This window comes from Lepidochelys kempii, chromosome 9 (assembly GCF_965140265.1).
Source record: "Lepidochelys kempii isolate rLepKem1 chromosome 9, rLepKem1.hap2, whole genome shotgun sequence".
NCBI classification, from domain to species: Eukaryota; Metazoa; Chordata; order Testudines; family Cheloniidae; genus Lepidochelys; species Lepidochelys kempii.
The window spans coordinates 19,664,820-19,687,243 of NC_133264.1; the positions used below are offsets into that span (position 1 = coordinate 19,664,820).

At 38.7% G+C, this 22,424-nt stretch overlaps 1 protein-coding gene across 2 annotated transcripts in view; it reads left to right on the forward strand.

The window, feature by feature from the left end:
* Nucleotides 1-22,424, forward strand: part of SI (sucrase-isomaltase) — a 152,821-nt gene that overhangs the window by 118,924 nt on the left and 11,473 nt on the right. For both annotated transcript variants that reach the window (XM_073359491.1, XM_073359490.1), the window contains exons 51-70: nucleotides 1,810-1,978; nucleotides 3,920-4,016; nucleotides 4,142-4,254; nucleotides 4,364-4,489; nucleotides 6,109-6,237; nucleotides 6,374-6,484; nucleotides 6,930-6,992; nucleotides 9,279-9,413; nucleotides 11,345-11,429; nucleotides 12,116-12,254; nucleotides 13,289-13,422; nucleotides 14,608-14,642; nucleotides 14,742-14,858; nucleotides 15,390-15,538; nucleotides 16,004-16,088; nucleotides 16,199-16,255; nucleotides 17,184-17,308; nucleotides 18,073-18,161; nucleotides 19,037-19,086; nucleotides 21,625-21,798. In XM_073359491.1, coding sequence (XP_073215592.1) covers nucleotides 1,810-1,978; nucleotides 3,920-4,016; nucleotides 4,142-4,254; nucleotides 4,364-4,489; nucleotides 6,109-6,237; nucleotides 6,374-6,484; nucleotides 6,930-6,992; nucleotides 9,279-9,413; nucleotides 11,345-11,429; nucleotides 12,116-12,254; nucleotides 13,289-13,422; nucleotides 14,608-14,642; nucleotides 14,742-14,858; nucleotides 15,390-15,538; nucleotides 16,004-16,088; nucleotides 16,199-16,255; nucleotides 17,184-17,308; nucleotides 18,073-18,161; nucleotides 19,037-19,086; nucleotides 21,625-21,798 — 2,182 coding nt within the window. The remainder of the gene's footprint in view (nucleotides 1-1,809; nucleotides 1,979-3,919; nucleotides 4,017-4,141; nucleotides 4,255-4,363; nucleotides 4,490-6,108; nucleotides 6,238-6,373; nucleotides 6,485-6,929; nucleotides 6,993-9,278; nucleotides 9,414-11,344; nucleotides 11,430-12,115; nucleotides 12,255-13,288; nucleotides 13,423-14,607; nucleotides 14,643-14,741; nucleotides 14,859-15,389; nucleotides 15,539-16,003; nucleotides 16,089-16,198; nucleotides 16,256-17,183; nucleotides 17,309-18,072; nucleotides 18,162-19,036; nucleotides 19,087-21,624; nucleotides 21,799-22,424) is intronic.

Genomic DNA, 22,424 nt, shown 5'->3' on the forward strand with positions numbered 1-22,424 from the left:
AGAGAACAAAGAAAAGAATGGTTCCCCTATCATCTGTTATCCCTTCCTTGAAGGTGGGGAATTAGTACGTTGCCCTCTGGCTGCAGGATACATCCTTCCTGGCCACAGAAAGTATCTTTAATTCATGGTAGGCAATAGGCCTGTCAGCCTAACACATGTCCTGAGGGTGTTTACCAAATGTATGGCAGTAGTGGCAGCTCATCTTCAACTTTTAGGCATTCAGATATTTCCTTATTTGGATGACTGGCAGTGAGGAAAGAGTTTGCTCTCAGGATGTCCAAGCGATGTTGGTGTGCAGCAGGAAGGGCACAACCAGAGCTACTTATCCATGAAATGGAAAAGGCTCTCAGTCGGAACTGAGTCTCACCGGTTGTCACCAAGGAATCCAGACATTACGCATATATGAGATTACCTGCTATATTTGAAATCTCATGGTTTTCTCATCAGTTTTCTAAGGGGGCACTTAGCCTCCATCTCTGTGATACATCCACTGGTAGATGGGGTTTTCTGTCTTTTCGCATCTCTTGATGCCTCAGTTCTTAAAAAAAAAAAAAAAGAGGACTTGTGGCACCTTAGAGACGAACAAATTTATTTGAGCATAAGCTTTTGTGAGCTACAGCTCACTTCATCGGATGCGTTCAATGGAAAATACAGTGGGGAGATTTATATACACAGAGAACATGAAACAATGGGTGTTACCATACACACTGTGATCAGGTATGGTGAGCTATTACCAGCAGGAGAGCGGGGGGGAAAAAAACCTGATAATCAAGTGATAATCAAGGTGGGCCATTTCCAGCAGTTGACAAGAAACTCTGAGGAACAGCAGGGGGGAGGAATAAACATGGGGAAATAATTTTACTTTGTGTAATGACCCATCTACTCCCAGTCTTTATTGAAGCCTAAGTTAATTGTGTCCAGTTTGCAAATTAATTCCAATTCAGCAGTCTCTCGTTGGAGTCTGTTTTTGAAGTTTTTTTGTTGAAGAATTGCCACTTTTAGGTCTGTAATCCAGTGACCAAAGAGATTGAAGTGTTCTCCGACTGGTTATGCTCAAATAAATTTGTTAGTCTCTAAGGTGCCACAAGTCCTCCTTTTCTTTTTGCGGATACAGACTAACATGGCTGCTACTCTGAAATCAATTCTTAAAAGTCCTCATTTGCATGTGCCCTGCTGTCTCTGATCCACTGCATGAATTTAGTTTTGTCCTGTTTGATGGTCTCCCCCTTTGATCTTTGAGCAACAACATCCTTATAATTGATGCTATCAGTGAATATAGTGTTTCTGGTAGCAGTCAGGTACAATCTGCCAAAAGGGTGAGCTTCAGACACTGTTAGCCAAGCCCCCTTTTAAGACATTTCACAAAGATAAAGTTTCTTTTAGGCCACACCTTGTTTATGTCTGAAGTTCCACCTCAATCAGATCATCAGTCTCTCTAACATCTCTTTTGCTTCCCCACGTCCCATCATTACTAAGCATACAATACACTGGGTTTAAAAACATCACTACCATTGAAATTAATATATAGATTAATTAAAGTTTCCTTCAGTTCTAAGAAACTTCTGAATACATATTTAGTGTTCATTTAAACTAAATTCAAGAGTGTATTCAATAATACCCAACTTCCTTGCACTCTGACACAGATAGTCTTCTAGCAGATTAAACAGTCATCCTGCACTTCATTAATAAAAGCAAATACATGGCTAATACACCAAATATTCTCTGTAACTTTCAAAATTCTCAGCCACTGTTATTTGTGTATCTTTCCAGCTCTTTACTGATGAAAGTTGGGTAATTCTTCTCTTTCAGTTGGGATTCTCAAGTACCTGGCTTCACCTTTAGCGACATGTTCATTCAGATTTCTACCCGTCTTCCATCAGAATATGTCTATGGATTTGGTGAAACTGAACACGCTACGTTTCGGCGTGATATGAACTGGAACACCTGGGGAATGTTTACGAAGGACCAGCCCCCTGGTGTAAGTAGAGATGAAGTTTGAATTAGATTCTTTCCTAAGCAGCAATGATGTTCTTGGTACACATGACTTTGAGTTTTTTCCAGGGTGACTGTAGTATATTTTGTTTTAAAATAATGCAGGCAGTAATATTGGTGTATGATATGCCCTGTTCACAGATATCATTATCATTACAACAAACCAAAACTCAGTTTAGTAACAGTTAAGTTCCTATCAGGAACTTGGGGTTTGGAAAAAAACTTCTTTTAAAACAGGTTATTCCATTTTGGATTAATTGCACTTTTCTCTGAAGCATGTAATATTTACCACATCTGGAGATGGGATAGCAGGCTATATGGGCCACTGATCTTATCTATGTCATGTCAACTCCTCTGTTTCTGAGGTGTATGTTGGTTTCTATAAGAGCTGAGCAGAATTGGAGAACTATTTTTGGCAGTACTTTTTGCCAATTTTCTCTCATCCTTCCCAAGTTCTGGAAATTTAACTTTTATTAACTTGTCAAGGTTTGATTATTTTGTTGAAGGCCACTTTGTGAAATACACTTCTAGCCTGAAATATTGTGGTTTTAATAGTTCATATAGACATGTCTTGGCAGCCGTTTTATCCCCTTTGGAAATTTGGCTTGTGTAGAGAGGACAAGGAGAGGGAGAGCAACCCATAGACAATCACTCTCACACGCCTAGTTAAAATATAGATTTTGGCCAGGTTTCCTGCGATGCTGGATGCTCGGAGCTCTCATTGGCTTTAATGGGAATTGCAGGAGGGTGCCCAGCAATTGTGAAAGCAAGTGAGATTGGGGCAGAAATGGCAAGGAACATAAGCACAATGGTTCCACCTCCAAGAGTGAGATGGGTTAGTACCAGGTCCTGCAATCCCAACAGCCCCGCACTACGTGGGCCACCCTGAGGCACCAAGATGTCAGCAGCAAGAAGCAGGGAGCAAGGAGAAGACAATTGTCAGATCTCCCTGTGAGCAGAGCAGGCATTAGCTCAGATGGAGCCAGCCTCATATCACTTTAAGGCTGCTCCTATAAATGTGACTAAATGCTGGAGGACTTGGACATAATCCTGGGTGATCTTTTCTGGGTTAAGGGGGTACAAAAATGTCCACTCTTCCAAGTTCATAGTCTGGGGCTGCTGCCCAAGGTGGCCCCACTCTCTGAGAAGATGTAGAAGTGTGCCCGGGTAGGGCTTCTACCTGCAAACAGAAAGAGAAGTGGGTCTGTCTGGGGCCTCAGATGTAAATAGTAATTTCTATACACATATGTAAAATGACTAAGACTGATCACTAACTCAGCCTGACTTTAGAGACTAACAAATTTATTTGGGCATAAGCTTTCATGGGCTAGAACCCACTTCATCAGATGTATGAAGTAAAAGATATAGGAGCAGGTATAAATACATGAAAGGATGTGGGTTGCTTTACCAAGTGTTAGGTCAGTCTAACAAGATCAATCAATTAACAGCAGGATACCAAGGGAGGAGAAATAACTTTTGAAGTTATTCCATGGGCCACTCTCTTTCCACTTCATTGGTTTTCTAGTTGTAAACTGCTGAGCTGTCATTGTTAAAAATGTGTGATAGGAAAATACATGTGTGGGTCATGTTATAGACTGTTACATGTTTCTCTCCTTTATATGCTTCTTCATCAGTCTAATGATGATATATCTTGCTGTCTTCTACCTACATAGCTGTACTCTCCTGACCTTTACAATTACACCTTTAGAACTTTTTGTATAAAACAGAAATGTCAAAAGGCCATTTGAATGTATCCATACAGTACAAGAAAAGTTCTTAAAAATTTAAAATGTGGGAAAGGTATTTTATGAGAGTGGATTTATCAGTAGTCATTTAGGAATATTAGACCGTTTACTTGCCAGTAGAATGTTCACAAATATGTTCACCTCCAAAGTGAAACCATAACTTCTTTTTCTTGTTTTTGCAGTACAAATTGAATTCCTATGGTTTACATCCCTTTTACATGGGCCTGGAAAATGATGGAAATGCTCATGGAGTCCTCTTGCTTAACAGCAATGCAATGGGTAAAAAAAAAAAAAAAATCACACAATTTTTTTTATTCCTGAAGTGTTTTCATACATTATGTCCTTTTCCTTAAGAGTGGATTATCTAAACATTCACTTTCTGCTTTCACTTTCTGGGTTTTCAGATGTCACATTCCAGCCAACTCCTGCTCTGACATATCGCACTATTGGAGGAATTCTGGACTTTTACATGGTGTTGGGCCCAACGCCAGAGCTTGTTGTTCAGGAATACACTGCAGTAGGATTGATTATGTTAAAAGTTATACAATAAATTGTATTTTTGTCCTGTTTTCCATATCACCATGATTAAATAATGTTTTCTCCCCCCCCTATTTTACTGTTGTTAGCTGATTGGACGACCGGTCATGCCACCGTACTGGGCTTTGGGATTCCAGCTGTGCCGTTATGGATACAAAAACGACACAGAAGTCTCTGACCTGTACGAGGCAATGAAGGCAGCCCGGATACCTTATGTATGTTGATTACAGTTATAATTAGTGATGTTATTTGAATTCTCTAATCACAGGTTTGTTCTCTTGGGAAAAAGAAATGAGAAATCATTATGCCCTGTTCACAGATATCATTATCATTAGCCCAAACAAAAACTAAATTTAATCCTATCAGGACCAACTCTTGCTGTTCAGCCTGGAAAGAATGAAAGTCAGACATTATGGGGAAAGTCTGTATCATTCCTTGTCACTTTCCCATCACCTCCAACAGTGTTGATAAGGTTGTCCAACATACCATAAGGCGTTTGCTTCCATCTCCTACAGATTCTGAAGAGCAACACATTCTCTAACTTTATCCATATTGTGCCCTCATGCAGAACCTTAATAGTAGCCTCATATTCCCTGTATCCGTGCATCTGGCTGTCAGAATACATTCATTTGGAAAATTATTCTTCCTTAACATTGCTGAGATCACTGTTAAGGTTTCGTGTAAGAGCAGTCCACAGTAGGTCATATCCCATTACGGGCCCCCATTTGTAATGATACCCCTTTTCAAGTAGTCTGTAAGGATGGAACCCACATCTCTGGATCTAAAAGCATGAGCCTCTACTTTTTGAATTAAAGGACCAAGCACATTATCTTAGAGAAAGTAGCAAACTCATAAACCTCTATATGTGGTCACTAGGGGATGCATCTTTTTTAAAAAAAGCCATTGTGTGTTCTTAACTCAATTTACACTCTGTTGGTGGCCAGTGGTTTACTTCCACCTAATGTGTGGAAACTACAAACTGCAGAGCTTCCTGTAGCTGGGGTAGAAATCTGGTGGTGGGTCTTGTTATGGTCTTCACTATGAGTTTATCTAGTATTAGTTAACTTGAATTAAATAATCTGAGTTAAGAACACATCATATTGTCCAAGAGAAGACAAGGCCTAGAGTCAGATAAATAGCTACTGATGTTAGCATGGGTTATACACTTCTTCTGGGCAGGGAAGTTTATCCCAAATGTCAGAGGGCTACAGCAGTTCATCTCCGTTTATGCATAGCCCCCACTCGTAACAATAACCCCAGTCAGTTTATTTACAGGATTGAATTCTTGACATCAGGAGCTAACAGCACAAACTACTGCTTAAGTTAAAGGACCATAAAATTTTTCCACCGTGTCTAAAATGACAATTCTGGCACTACTGTTGCACCATACCATTTTGTTTTCATGGCATTCTCCCTGCATGAGAGAAAGCCCCAATTTATACCATTGTAAAAACATGTACATGGAAAACGGTGCTTCCTTCAAATCTTAAATTGTGCCTCTATATAAATATTTTGAGCCAACATCTTCCTGATGCAAATCCACAACATTTATAATATGGGTGAATATGCAGAACATACCGATGAATCTAGCCCAATATCTTTGCTTTAAAATACAGCATTTTGCCATTTTACCTTTGTTCAAGGCAACACTTCTTTTACTTTGATTGTTGTGTTTTAAATATTATTTAGGCAAACTAATTCAGAAAAAAATAAGAACCCCAGATGTTACCATTTGAACATTCTGAAGTTAATACAATCTTTCTAAAGTTCATTACGCCTTTGACGTCTAAAATAATTTCTAACCTTTTCTGTGTCTTGTTTTCACTTATTGCAGGATGTACAATATACAGACATTGATTACATGAACCGGAAGTTAGACTTTACTCTCAGCCCAAACTTTGCAGGACTTCCTGCTCTGATTAATCGAATAAAAGCTGAAGGAATGAGATTCATCATTATTCTGGTCAGTAGTTTGGTACTTTTTTCTTTACTTAGTATACTTATAGATAGTGAAATACCATAATTCACTTAATGAATTAAATAACGTACATATTTGTTCCTTAAAATAACTGTAAAACTGGATTCACTCTGTATTTTAGGACCTACCCATATCAGGCAATGAAACAAATGATTATCTAGCATTCACAAGAGGTGTGCAGGATGATGTCTTCATCAAATGGCCTAACAGCACTGAGATTGTCTGGGCAAAGGTACTGTTGTGAGAACTAGTTTAAAAATGAGGAGTGGATTTCAAAATGACTGTTCTGAGTAAATTGCATTTTTTTTTTTAAATTGAGGACTATTTTATGTGGAGTCCTCGAGCTTTGCCTGCCACCCCTCTTGTTAAGTGTATCTGTGCTACCTCTGGGAGAGGTAATAGTGAGATAATTTAGCCTGTAGTGCTATCACTATAATAATGTTATTCAGCTGTATCCCTTTTTTTCTTAGGGGAGGGGTGTGCATGTTCATAGAAGGAATTTATTTTGTACAGTGCTAAATGTACGTACACTGCAAAACATGTAATATTTTCTTTGCAGTTGTGTGTGCACTCTGACCTGCAAAGAGTACATTTTAAAAGCTGTAGTATGTCTCAGAAACTACATAAATATCAATTCAGTGTAGCTTAATTTCTTTTCTTCCCTCCTTTCTCTTTAGGTTTGGCCAGAATATCCTAATATAGTAGTTAATGATTCTGCAGATTTAGAAACACAGATCCAGGTATGTACGCTTAACACTTCTACCAGTGTTCCCTTCAGCCCCCTCTCTCACAGTCTCTCCACCTCAACCTGCTCTACTTTCCTTCCTTCCTTCCTTCCTTCCTTTCTGTGAATGATCTCCCTTTCTCTGGTTTTCCAGTTCGCTAATCACTCCTTGACACCCCCCCCCACACCACAGATTTTCTTTTAATAGGGGAAAAAACCATGGAACTAAAATGACATTTCAAAAAGTCCCTCTGCTTGTGTGTTATATTCCTTCCACCCTTTTCTTATGGACTTAAACTGTAAGATCTTCAGGGCAGGGGCTGTCCAGCACTCTGTATAGTACTGATGAGACCATGTTCCCAGTTGGTCTGTAAGGCTGTAAAACAAACTGTAAATAATAAATAATAGTTGTTATTAAATGTACTTTATATACTAGTCATCCTACACCTACACTTTGTATAATAAAAAAAGAGTTGGACTGTGAAATCTTACAATATTGGGAGCGTTGAACAGCCATCGGATTGTTAATGAGGACTATTACTAATCACATACAGTGTTGGCTATGAAATGCCCCGGCCATTCATATGATGTAATCCCTAGTGTTTCTCACCCTCCATTCATTTAGATTTTGGTTCCCCCTAACTGTACTGGTGCTGGATAGAATCCTATGGAAACATAGGGTAAAATCCTGGCTCCATTGAAATCAATGGCTTAGGATATGTCTGCACTAGAGCTAGGAGATGTAATTTCCAGATTCATAGAATCATAGAATATCAGGGTTGGAAGGGACCTTAGGAAATCATCTAGTCCAACTCCCTGCTCAAAGCAGGACCAATCCCCAGTTTTTTGCCCCAGATCCCTAAATGGCCCCCTCAAGGATTGTTAATTTCTGTTAATTTCCTTTGGTGACCCTTGGTGTTTGCATTGTGCGAAAGTGTAAATAACACTTCACTTTTTCTACACTATTTATGACTGTGTAGACCTCTATCATATCTCCCTTTGTCTTGTCTCTTTTAAGCTGAATAATCACAGTCTTTTTTTCTCTCTCTCCTTGTATGGAAGCCATTCCATACCCTTGGTCATCTTTGTTGCCCTTCTCTGAACCTTTTACAGTTCCACTATATCTTTTTATTTTCCCTGATGAGGCGACCAGAATTGGACACAGTATTCAAGGTATCAGTGTACCATAGATTTATTTAGTGGCATTGTATATGTATAGTTGGGATTATTTTTTCCAGTGTGCGTTACTTTCCAAAGTTGGGTTTCATCTGCCATTTTGTTGTCTAGTCACCCAATTTTGTGAGATCCTTTTTTAACTCCCCAGGCTCCTTTGGACTTAGCTATCTTGAATAATTCTATATTGTCTGAAAACTTTGCCATTTCACAGTTATTGGTCCATGAGACGACCTTCTCTCTTATCCCATGACTATTTAGTTTGCTTAAAAGCCTTTGGTGAGGGACCTCGTCAAAGGCTTTTTGAAATTCCAAGTACACTATATCGACTTGATCACCGTTATCCACATGTTTGTTGAGCCCCTTTAAGAATTCTAATGGAACGGTGAGGCATGGCTTACTTTTACAAAAGACTCTTCCCCCCAAAATTATCTTTATCCAGATTTGTTGCCCCAAAAGAATAGCTTTATTTTGAGTATCTCCCCGACCTCCTCTGCAGTGAAAACTGATGCAAATAGTTCATTTAGTTTCTCTGCAATGGCCTGATCTTCCTTGAGTGATCCCTTAACGTCTTTGTCATCTAATGGCCCCACTGCCTGAATGGCAGGCTTCCTGCTTCTGATGTACTTACAAAAAATCTTACTGTTAGTTTTTACATCTTGAAGAAGTTGCTTCTCAAATTCTTTCTTGGCTTGCCTTATGATACTCTCACAATAAACTTGCCAGAGTTTGTTCTCCTTTCTATTTTCCTCTCTTGAATTTGACTTTCAAATGTTAAAGGATGCCTTTTTTACTCTAATGGCCTCCCTGTCTCTGCTGTTTAGCCATTGTGGCATTCTTTTGGTGCTCTTCCTCTCTCTTTTTTATTTGGATTATGCATTTAGTCTGATACTCTATTTACCTGAGACTATTTACTTTAGTCTGAGACATGTTAACTTGAACAGTTAACAAAGAATACGAGCTTTAGGATTGAGTTTCATACCACTGTAGGCGCATATTAACAATAGATGTCTGTAGTTTAACTGCAATCTTAGTCAGTGGTTTCATTTGATTAGGTTGTTAAATCAGTTGAATATATTGCTATCCAGCACCTGTGTCTCTTTTCATATATTGTATGTTACTATTTTAGCTGTACAGAGCTTATGCAGCTTTCCCAGATTTCTTCTGCAATTCTACAGCACAGTGGTGGCAAAAAGAAATAGTAGAATTCCACACTAATCCAGCTAATCCAGAGAAGAGTGTAAAATTTGATGGCCTGTGGACTGTAAGTGCATGCCTTGTCTTGTTTTGGTTCTTTGTTTAGTAATACCCCATGTAGGAGATTTGTTACTGGTTTCACACAATTCTTACTATTCTAAGAAGGCTTCAGTAACTTTTATGCCACTAAGTAGTTCATTATCTTTAATACCATGTTGACTGCTCCTTCATCCAGCCCACAATGAAGAAACCTGAGTGTTAGCCTCACCAATAAGTTCAAACACTACGTATTAGTTTAATGCTGTTTGTTTTGGGGGATCTGTACCTGATGGCCACATTTCATAATGCTTTCTGTGGGAGTTATAGGATCGGGTCTGACTTTGTGGTGAGCCAGTATAAACAACTGTGGATGAAATGCAAGTTAGCAAGAAGGTAAATCAGAGCACTAGTTCTAGCAAAGTAATCTAACACCTGCTCCTGCAAGGATATTTCCCAGTTGTGTAATCTTTGTGAGTCAATTTAGTGCTCAAAACAGTTGGGGTTAAAACAAATTGACTTCATCGAGTTATTGTTTCGTTGGGCACTGTGTAAGCTTCCTCCCATCACTATCAGTGCACATCCGTCCCTGTGGAAAAGTTAAATTTCAGGTTATGAAATTGCCCAAAATGCAATAATGTAGACCACCTAAACAATTCACGTAATATCTTTAGATGTGATGAGTGTACAATGTGTATCCACATATACTAAACGGGCCGTATCAGTCAGCATTGTTTTGACAAATAATGTTCTCTTAACAACTCCTCCCAAAATCACTGCAAAAGATCATCTTGCTTTCTCAATAATTGTAGCCACCCAATGTCAAATAGCTGGGTTAATGTATTATTACCATGAGGGAAAACCTGCTGTTAAGAAAAATCTGTGTTCCTGCAGTTTGTTTTATGTAAATGGCTGATATATAAAATTTTGGGGTTGAGTTTCAAAGCTGTCTAGGGGATTATGACACACACTAGTTTTATTGGAAGATATGTCTAAATTCCCTAGACTCCTTTGAAAATCACAACTTCAAGAGATTACAATATGTCTGGCTTTCATTTATAGAAAATGTTACTCTGTAGCCATCTCCTAAAGAAATATGTCAACACAGAGATTTCTGAGCTTATTAATGCAGTACAATAATGATATGGCAATTAGGATAAACACCATCAATATCATTATACTGTACTTTGACAAGCGGTGAAAAAATCTATTGCTGGTCTATTCTGTGTTTCTGAATCCAGCACAAATGTCTGTGTGTTAGCGCGTATAAAACGAATGACGGGGGAGCATTTTGGATAGATCGAGTAAAATATGCAAAGTGGAGCCTGTTGAATAGTAAAATGCTTGACGGGTGAATACAAGGACAGAGTTCAGATTGCAGTGATCTGTGGGGACATTTCAATGGGCATATGGCGCTACTCAGCATGCATATGGATAACCGAATTGGAGCTGTGTGAGAAACATGGAACACGTGCAGCTTCTAGGCTTAAAGAGTGCACCCCTCTGTCCTGTGTAGTGAGCTTCTCTCTTCCCCATGCTGATTCAGAAATGTCACAGATGTACTCCACAGGGAGTTATACAGCCACGTCCATAGCTTCTCAGCCAGGAGCCTGAGAAGTAGGGACCTTTAGTGTATGGAAATAAAATGCAAGTTTGGGGAAGCACCCTAATTAATTCAGTCAGAGCTCGGGGAGGCCAACAGCTAGTGGGGAAAAGAAATAACATTCGTAACAGCACAGCATTTGTCAGCAGAAGGGTTCTGATGAATTTTCCATTTGTATTCAGTTTGTGTGTATATTTGCTTCCTTGTTTGTAAGTAGGCATATTTTCCCCTTAGAATTCAAACGGGCAGATTTAGGAAACTTTAGTTCATTGAATATCTGAGTTGACATTGGTTCAGGACAAAGTTACTGAATATTTGTGTTCTTTTCTTAAATATATATATATATATATATATATTAGGACATGAATGAACCAGCAAGCTTTATTAATGGAGCAGTTAATGGCTGCAGAGAACCACTTCTAAACCACCCCCCTTATATGCCAGGTAAGGAATCTTGTCTGTAGTTTGCACTCTTATTACCACATACATTGTTATTAAATCATACCCTGTGTCACCCAGCAGAAAAGATTTGTAAACTGGATCCTTTATTATTAATGATTCTCTGTGGGCCAAAAGAAGAGAGTTTATTTGGTCCAACCGTGCATAAAATATTCAGCATTAATTTATTTTTTCATATTAAAATCCAGGATTGTAAGCATCAATAATAATATTTTATTTAAGATTACTTCCTATGATATACTTTGGGGCTGTAGTTAAAAATCTAAGGAGAACATGCAAACTAAGGTCCTGATTCCACATACTAAAATGGTACTTTTGTAGTGCGGACAATGGAAGTTGGTACACGCTCATATCCAGTTTGTAATAACATTGTGGCAGTGAATTAGTACACAAGAGTGCTGGACGTAGATAGTATTTGGAGACAAATTCTCAAAAAATTGGAGTGACACCATCAAGGGATCCATCCTGCCATCATTCTACTTGAGGAACTACTGTTGCAAAATTGCTGGGAAGACATGGCCCTAAATGTTCTTGCCAAAATATATCAGGACACAGGTAGTTGAAAGAGGGCAGTAGTAAAGGAAAAATGGAGGTTTAAAGAGTGAGTGACTTACCTGGTTTCTTGTTGGCACTATGTTTAATGGTTTGACTTTTAATCTCCTCCTTGTTAGCTTTGGCAGAAAAGGAAAAAGGGCTGAATCTTGTGACCTTGTGCATGGAAAGTCAACAGTTCCTGCCAGATGGGACCCCTGTCAGGCACTATGATGTACATAGTCTGTATGGATGGTCACAGGCAAAACCTACCTACTAGTAAGTCATTTTCACTTTTTTATTCTCAAAAAACTAGTGTCTTTGCAGCCAGATGGTGGTCTCAATTACTGAGGTGTAAACCCTGAGTATTTCCATTGATATCAGTGGAAGTAGCTTCAGTGGCATAATTGAGCCTCACCCTTGATGATCTGCAATTCCATCATTAATAGTTTGTTGACTTCCATGGGCTTTGGATCAGGTCCAAAAAGCTGGTTGCCATTTTCTAATACCGCTACCTTGGACATCTGAAATGTGGTCCCAGCAAATACAGCTTTATTTACCAGGGTAAAAGATGTCCATTGAGTTTCTTTTTGCACGCCAGTGATATAGCAGGTCTGTAACAATTAAATTGCCTCTCCTGTTTATGTGCTTGGAAGAGAGAATGGTAATCCATACCAAAATATGAAACTTTTGAAGTTTGTATAACTTTAACTTGCAAAGCTCTTTGAGAACTTCAAATAATAAATACTACAGAAGTGCAAGCGATTAGCACTGTTGTTAGTTCACTGGGTAGTATGTAATATAACCACAATACAGCATTTATAAAATGTTAGTCTAGTGTGAAAAATATTAAGGGCCAGAGTGTAGGTGTGCAAGACATTATGCCCCTTCTCCCTCTCAGTCCCAGAACAATCTGAATCCTTGTGCTCCCAGTGCTTCATCCTGAGAGGGGCTGAGCACTTCACAGGTTTGTTCTGGAGAACGCTGATGCTGACTGCAAAGGCAGCAGCCCCAACTCTTTCCCCACTGGCAAGTAGTTCTGATCTAGGTCCTCATCCTAAATCATAAACATTTATGCACATAAGTAACTTTACTTTTGCAACTAATTCTTCTTAACTCTATAGAACTACTGACAGTAAATTTAAACATGTGCATACATGGTTACAGGATCAAGGCTTCAGAAGCTAAGAACTACGTTTTCCATAGAAATGTGGTCTCTCCATTTGATGTCTCCTAATTAGGTATTTTACAGAAGGGATTTTTCCCTATGATTGCTGCATCTAATGTGCTTATGTTTGTATTTTTGATATCAGTGCTGTACGCAATGCCACAGGGGAACGTGGAATTGTTATCACCCGATCAACATATCCCTCTAGTGGACAATGGGCAGGTCACTGGCTTGGAGATAACTATGCAAGATGGGACCAACTTGAAAAATCTATTATTGGTATGAGGAGTAACTTATTTTAATGGCCCTCAAGCTTCAAATCATCACAGAGGAAAAATGTCTGCTGAAGCACAATTGCTGCACTTAGAGTTAATTTTGTTTTTCGAGCTATTTCTGATGTTATCACTATTTTCGATATAGGGAGTAGCCCTGAAGCCTGAATGAACTTCTTAGGATTGCCCAGTGTAGAACAACTCTCCTTATTGATGAATAAGTAACATCTGAGCAACCTTGAAACATGTTAAGTTGTATCCAACCTGAGCTATTGTTTTAAACAAAATTAAACATCTCTTTGTCAGATAGACTAAGACAGCTAAGACTGGCTGTTCAGTTGATGCTACATGTATTTAAAAACACACCAATGAAGGTGCAACGTAAGGAGCGGAAATATCAAGAATCTCCACATTAGCGTGACCAAAAGATCATAGGGCACTCAGAGAGGTGATTAATTAAGATCAACTGCATGAGCTTACCACAGAACTACAGGAAATCACATTTCCTGTGACATACAGCCCACGGTTCTATGCATATAGTACAAAATCAACATTTGGAAAACCACTACATAACCAGTGGGACACTGGCTAGTCTCCAGATGCTAACAGATATGGGAAAACTGCGAGGTGGTTTTGTACTGGGACATTAGAGAGTTTCAGTAAGAGAGGGACAAATCCTTGGAGCTTGAATAGGGATGCAGAACTCTTTTTATTGAGTCATCCAGACACCGGGTAATTGAACCATGCATAAGAGGCAATGGTATTTTTGCTGAATCACTGCAAAGTTGTATCAAGTATCTAATTAGCTTCAGTGTAGGGGTGTAAGCTCCAACCTATGGCGCTTTCTCAGGTATATGGATGTAGAAACAAAGAGGGATCAGACCCATAAGGAAAACCCTAGAAACATTCAAGCTATGAGGGCTTAGGCTGAGGTTTATGTTGTGTTGTCATGTAAACTACCAAGAAAAGCAACTTTCAGTTGTTGTGTAAATTTGGATGATATCACAGCAAGAAAGTGGAATTGTGCCATTTTACAGTTTTGTATCATGGGGAAGTGGGACTAAGACAGACTTTGTCTGTAGGGAATCCCATCTGGCCCCACCTCCCCTTCTAAGAATCCCTCCTTATTTGGCCTGACAGAGAAAGATGCAACTGAAGAGTTTGTCTTATTTATTTCTGGATTTTTTGGCAGGTATAATGGAGTTTGGCCTCTTTGGAATTTCCTATGTAAGTTAAGCTATTAGTTAAAAACATTTAGAATAGGAATTTAATACCATTCTAATCATCTACAGTGTTAAGTTCTAATTACCTTTTACATGCTTTTAGATTGGAGCAGATATCTGTGGCTTCTTCAATGATACAACGTATGAAATGTGTGCCCGCTGGATGCAGCTTGGATCATTTTACACCTATTCTAGAAATCATAATGTGATAGGAACTATGGTGAGTTGACGGTTCTCTGTAAATTATATGCCACTGAGATTAGTCAATTCAAATACCATTAGCTACAGTCCCTTTCCAAGGGAGTGCTCTGTAATAATGAAAGGATGATTCACCCTAAAGTAGGTCCTGATTGAGCATCCATGGAAATCAATGGAAACAATCCCATTGACTTCACTGGGGCTTGGATCAGAACCTACCTCTCAGTATCCATTACCACAGTATCATGCCTGCCGTTTGGCTGTCTGGAAGGGAGCTGACTTCATTTCCCAGGAAGCCAGCAGAGCAGACTTCAGCTATAACCAGCTTTATTTGGATTTGCTTTGGACCCACAAAGATGCATGCTTTACTTTACTCAGTTTATTGGAGTTCTCTAAATGTGCTGGTTTCCGTCTAAAACTTTTTGTTTGAACTTTAGTCAATAAAGCCAAATTCTGCTATTGGATGCCCACATGCATTTCCCTTTGACAGGAAGATGGGTACAAGAGAGATTTTACAATACAAAGAGTAACCCTGTTTTATCTTTATTTTTAGAGGCAAGATCCTGTTTCCTTTGATGAAAAATTTCAAAATATTTCCAGGGACATACTCAATACAAGATACACACTGTTACCTTATCTCTACACTTTAATGCACGAAGCCCATGTTCTTGGTAGCACTGTAGCTCGTCCTGTGCTCCACGAGTAAGTATTAAGCGTTTGAAAGCAACGCTGATACAGAATAACTGAATCGTTATGAAGCAGGAGTTGAGTCTTTGCCCAGTCATAAACCTCACGCATGTTTTTTCCCTATGACCTGTATGACACTATGAGTACATTCCTTTCCATAGCCCTTTGTCCTTCTCTGTTCTGACTGGCCCTTCCCCACCTCTGACTAATTGGGGATACAGTAGCAGACAATCTGTCCCTTCCTGTAGGGAAGTGCAATCTAGATGGCATGAGCTGAAAAAAGGGAGTTTATCCAGCTAATGATGCTCTTACAATGGCATATCAGTAACTTTAACCACCTAGAAAAATGGTGTTTCACTTCTGTATGGGGGCCTCCTGGCAAGTAGAATTGATTGGCGATAGTAACCTGACTGTGTGCCCAGAATAAAAAATAAGACTGAAAAGATTAAGCCGTGATTGACAATGTTTCCATTCTTTTAGGTTTGTGGATGACAAAAAAACGTGGGAGATATACAAACAGTTTTTGTGGGGCCCAGCACTGCTGATTAGCCCTGTATTGGATCAAGTAAGCATTTCAACATTTATGTTCTTTATGGAATGAACATTTCAAAGGGAGTTTATATAAACATTGATTTAAGTTTTAATTCTTATTATAAGTATGCTTTCCCATTTCAGGGAGCTACAGAAGTGAATGCTTATATACCCAATGCACGCTGGTATGATTATTACACGGTAAGCAACTTAATTAATAGTGTTCTTTGTACAATAGACCTTTTTAAAGAATTGGATCCTAGAAGGTGCTGAGCACATCCTTAGAGATACTGTACACCTTTAATTCCCATTGACGTGAGTGCCTCTCAGACTGCACTCAGCAGCTTGCGTGGTCAGGCCCTAATATTATATTCCAGTTATTTTAAAAGACACTAAACTCTAATTGAGCACCCAAAACTTAGGAAAGGGTCAAATAATTGTGACCAGCTAGGACTGGTCAGATATTATTTGGCAAGAGTTGCCATTTTTAATAGAAAACTTTGATTCATTCAATAATATTTTGTTTGGACAGTTCTGCTGTCACCATTTTAAAATGGAACTGCTGAATATATGGAAATGCCAGAAAAGCAAAGGTGTTTCAGAGTGACTGTCTGGTTCCCCTTGGATAACACATCATTTTATTTTGAGTTTCTTCATTGCTTTGCCTAATTAACTAGCATTGGTACAATGAGATATGTGTGCATGTATGCACATTGCATGATAACAGCTAGCTCGTGCACCTGGTATACCTCCTCTTTGTCCTGTGGCTGAGGAACCTCACCTCTGAAGTGTCGATAGTTTGCAGTTAAAGCACCAGAAAAGTTTAAAACAAAACAACAACAAAACCAACAGAAAGCAAAAACCAAAGTACAGTGCTCCTTATGATATAACACATGAATCAAATCTTTACTTAAAGCTACAGCACAGTTTATTAACATTGCATCACAGATGGATTTGGAAATGGCCATATTTACGGATTTCCGTTAGTGTTTCTGTGAGTTAATTGTATAAAATGATGTGTATGTGCATCACTGCTTGACTTCCCAGGCAGAGGAAAGATGTATTGTACATTTGTAAGCATTCAACAGAATTTGTATGCCTTCCTGCTCAAAAAAATCTTCCTTTACAGGGAAAATATCTTGGAGTAAGGGGACAATTGCAGACATTGCCAGCACCTCTTGAGCATATCAATCTTCATGTCCGGGGTGGTTACATCATCCCCTGGCAAGAACCTGGTCTTAATACCAATCAAAGGTAAATGAAGTAAATTGGAGTGTTTCCTTTAAAACAATTTTACAGTAATTTTTGAAAAACAATATGCTAGCTAATATTTTACCCAATATTTAACAATTTTCTACATGGGAATTTGAACTGATCTGTTAATTTGTAGCTTGGAAAGTGAGTGATGTTTATTTACTCAGCTTTTGAGACCTCAGTGAAATGGATGAGATTTTTATCCTTTGTAGGACCCTTATTAGCAATAATACAGTAAGAGAAACATATTTGTGTGTTTCTTTATTTTATGCTATGTTTTTCTTTTTAAAGGACACACTTGGCACTCCCCTGCTTCCAACCATGTTTCAGGGAGTTGTGCATACAGAACAAAGGCTGCATGAGCTTCCAGTTTGTTTGTTTGTTTGTTCTTTATTGTCTTTCCCCATAACTCCGAGCTTGGAAATTATGGCCGTGATCCCGCATCCCTTGAGTGAATAATGCTGATATTCATGAGTAGCCCATTGACTTTACTCACGTGTATAAGATTACTCAGATGAGCAGGAATTGACAAGAATTAGTCCTAAATAAGAATAATATTGCAATTTCTTTTTAAGTACACAGTCCCTGCTCAGTCTGATGATGTAATGGAAAAGTATATTAATACTGAGAATCAAGTTCATATATTTGTAAGTGTGTGTCAGGAAATCCAGAAGTCAACTTCCAGTTGTCACAATATGTACAGCTGTGACTCCAATGAAAGGAGGAAAATTAATGAGTTTTCTGGCTTCCTTTTTATTTTGTAGCCGACAAAACTTTATGGGACTTACTGTTGCTTTGGATGATAACGAGGTCGCTCAAGGTCAGCTTTACTGGGATGATGGAGTAAGCATTGGTAAGTGTGATCACTTTTGGTATAATATCAAAGATGGGCTCCACTCCTGCAAGTGACAGCATACAGGTGAAACAGGATCAGGACCAAACTGATTTCAACAGTTAAAATTTTTTAAACTAAGATGTTTGACATATTAGGGGCCATCTCTTCAGAGGTGTCTGAAGGTGGGAGTATAGGTGGCTTTCTGCTCCTTCCAGAGGCTGATTTGTGGATGTTCCTAACATTCACCAGTTGGAACAGTCTCCAGGCTATTTGCTGGCCCCAAATGGTCAGAGAACAGTGTGCTCTAGCCACATTTCCTTTCTACTCTTTGCATTACCCCGAGTACCAACTATTCATGGGTGGGGATGCAAGGCCAGGAGTATGTTGCTTTGATTTGGTATATAAACCTAGGGCTAGTTTGTACCCAGCCCTGCAGAGATGCCTAAGGCAGGTGAGTGCAAGGAGCTATCCACCCACCTCTTGAGTTATTTCCTAGATTTGTACATTACCATGAGGTCCTTTAATTTAATTTGAAATAATGAATTGCCAAAAATCCCTAAGGGCAGTTAGACCTAATTATTTCCTTATTTAAAAATCTACAAACAAGTTTATTTTGAAAATTTGTGCAGAATTCTAGGTCTGTCCACTGAAATACGATAGTTCAAACTTGGAACACATTTGTACACTAATTTAACTGTGTTATTTATAGAAATAGGAGAACAGTGACAGGTGTTATGTGATTGTTCGATTGTACCATTTAAACTGAAAACAGGAAAGAAAACTTAGGGACAGGTATTGGTTTTGTAAAAGTTTAGCTGCATTAATGTTGTTATTTTATCTTTTTTTGGTAGTAGAATAGATTACATTCTACCAATTTTTTCCTTCTTTTATAGACACATATGAAAATGGTCATTATTTCTTTGCAACATTTGCCGCAAACCAGGTATGTATTTATATATATTTTGTCATTTTAAGTTCTTTTTTTACCTCCCAATGAAAATTTTTCAAGACTCAATAGTTTTATTTAAAATGATATCTACAATCACTCTTTTCCCCCCATTCAACTGTTTCCCATTGTATCCATACCATTCATTGCAACATTCCTGCATGTTAATTATATCATAGAAATGTAGGGCTGGAAGGGGCTTTGAGAGGTCATCCAGTCCAGCCTCCCATGATGAGGCAGGACCAAATATACCTAAAGCATCCCTGACAGGTGTTTGTCTAACCTGTTCTTAAAAACCTCCACAAATGTGGATTCCACAAGCTCCTTTGGGAGCCTATTCCAGTACTTATATTAGAATTGTTTTTCTAATATCTACCTAACCTCTCTCTTGTTGCAGATTAAGCTCATTACTTCTTGTCCTACTTTCAGTGGACATGGAGAACAATTGATCACTGTCCTCTTTATAAGAGCCTTTAACATATTTGAAGACTGTTATCAGGCTCCCCCTCCATCATCTTTTCTCAAGATTAACTAAGCGAGGTTTTTTTAACCTTTCCTCATAGGTCAGGTTTTCTAAACCTTTTATCATTTTTGCTGCTCTCCTCTGGACTCCCTCCAATTTGTCCACTTCTTAAAATGTGGCACCCAGAAACCATACACAGCTGAGACCTCACCAGTGCCAAGTAGAGAGGTACAATCACCTTCTGGGTTTTACATATAACACGTCACAAAATGATTTAGGCTTTTTGTAACTACATCATATTGTTGGTTCATATTCAACTTGTGATCCACTGTTACCCCCTGATTGTTTTCAGCTGTACTACTGCCTAGCTAGTTATTCCCCATTTTATATTTGAGTGATTGTTTTTTCCCCCTTCCTAAGTATAGTACTTTGCACTTGTCTTCATTGAATTTCATCCTGTTGAATTCAGACCAACTATCCAATTTGTCAAGGTCACCTTGAATCCTAGTCCTGTCAAAAATACTTTCAACCCCTACAAGACTGGTGTCATCTGCAAATTTCATAAGCATACTCTCCACTACATTATCCATGTCATTAATGAAAACGTTGAATAGCACTGGTCCTGTGCAGGAACCCACTAGATACATTCTCCCAGTTCAACAGCAAACCATTGATGACAATTCTTTGAATATGGTCTTGCAACAAAGTTTTGCACCCACATTAGTGTTTCAGCTAGACCGTACTTCCCTAGCTTGCTTGAGAGACTGTCATGGGGGACTGTGTCAAAAGCCTTATTAAAATCAAGCTATATTACTTCTGCTGCTTCTCTCCATCCACAAGGCCAGCAATTCCATCAAAAATGAAATTGGGTTGGTTTGGTATGATTTGTTCTTGACAGGTATTGAAGTTAGGCTGCCTGGTCTATAACTCTCCATGTCCTCCTTGTTCCCTTTTTTAAAGATAGATACTACATTTTTCCTTCTCCTGTCTTCTGGGACCGCACCCATCCTCCATGAGTCCTCAAAGATATTTGCTAAGGGTTCCAAGATTGCTTCAGTTAGTTTCTGAAATACCCTGCGGTGAATTTTGCTGGGCCTTGGTGACTTGAATACATCAATTGTCTTGTGATCTGTGCTGGGAAGTTTGGATAAGAACATTCAGAAAGAGCAGCTCAGTCCTGGGAGGAACTGTCCTGTTAGGAAACAAACATTTTATGTTCCCTTTGTTCAAACATGATGAAGCCCAGGTGTGATAGGATAAATGTTCCCTAGCCCCCAATCAGGCTTCCTCTGGAGTAGTCTTATGAGACTGGGAGTGATCCCAATGAGAAACTTGCACAGTAGCTCCTGGTCTTGAAATTCAACAGCTGAAGAATAAAGCTATCAAAGTCGGGTAAAGGAAAAGGAGAATTGCCAAGGATAATATCATGCCTGTCTCCTGTCTTATACTTCTTGGGATAATGAAAAACATCAGTAAGATGGTGAATGTGAAGTTTTTGCAAACTGCAGCAGAAACAATACTTGTTGTATGCCTGGAACAATGAATAAAAAGGCTGCCTCTCCTATAAGATATTTTTATCACCCAGGCACACAAAATGTTTTACATGCAATAAACTCACTTCATAAAACCAGTGAATAAAGGAAGACTGGAAGGCAATCGTCTACTTTATTAAAGCACCTAGTGAAAAATTTTCCAGATGGTAAGGAAAGAAAAGTGAGAAGAGGGTGGAATGGAGCTGATTCTTATGGCTGAGATACTCAATTCCTTTTTGAATGCTGCCATTAGCCAAGAAAATAAGGAGAAATAAACATTAGAAATTAATTATGTCAGCTCCTGTTTCTGCAACTTAAATAAGGGTTTGTGCTACAGAGTACTTGAGGGCCAAATCAGACATGAAATTAGAAGATCCTATTCTATTGGCAATGAAATTGCAGTAGGTGTGAATTTGGCCCATGGTCCCTGGATGCTTGGTTTAAATTGCTGTACATTACTCAATTTGGAAGATTATCTGTGTTACTGTTTTGATATTACTACATTTGATTTTTCTCCTGAATTTTTGTCAATTTTTTCAGAGTACTGTTAATATGAGTGTGCTGCACAACAATTTCCTAACTAACACAAATCCTTTGAAATTTGGCTATATGAACATCTGGGGAATAGGAAGCCAACAGATTACAAATGTTACTGTCACTTATGATGGGCAGACACATGTGATTACTAATTTCACCAGTAACCAAGAAAATCAGGTAGGTGAAAAATTTAAAGGTTTGGTTACAATAAAAATTCTAAAGTCTATTAATCTGCTTGTTCTCAAGTACTGTTATAAAAAACCCTTCCTGTTTAGTCTATACTTCTCTGTGTATTCTCACTGTATGCATTTTAATGTATGTTCCAATAATTTAAAGTGCTGGATATAAACCCAAGACATAAAGATATTCATTTTAGATTGAAACTGCATTGTTAAATCTCCCTGTTATGCCTAGGCAGTGCAAATAAGCTCTTCCAGGCAGGAAGTGTCAGTTTTCATTTTGCACACTCCTAAGCATAGCATCAAGGCTTACATAATGAATTACGTCTCAAAAAACCTACATTAAAAGAAAGTAAAGAAATGCCAGAATTAAGGCTGATCCCACAACCTTAATTCGACCCTCTTTTTATTTGCATTATGATACAGCCTTTAATTACAGAATCACATACTGGTTTTCTCCAGGACCCCTGCCTCATTCACTGAATGGTTAGTTACTCAATGTTTCTCTTTAATCCTCCATATTCAGTGTGAGCCCTCAGGCCTATTTAATGCACACCACCCAAACTCTGCACTGAATGCAAGATTATATATTTCCTCATGGCATTTCTGCGGTGCTGTCACCAT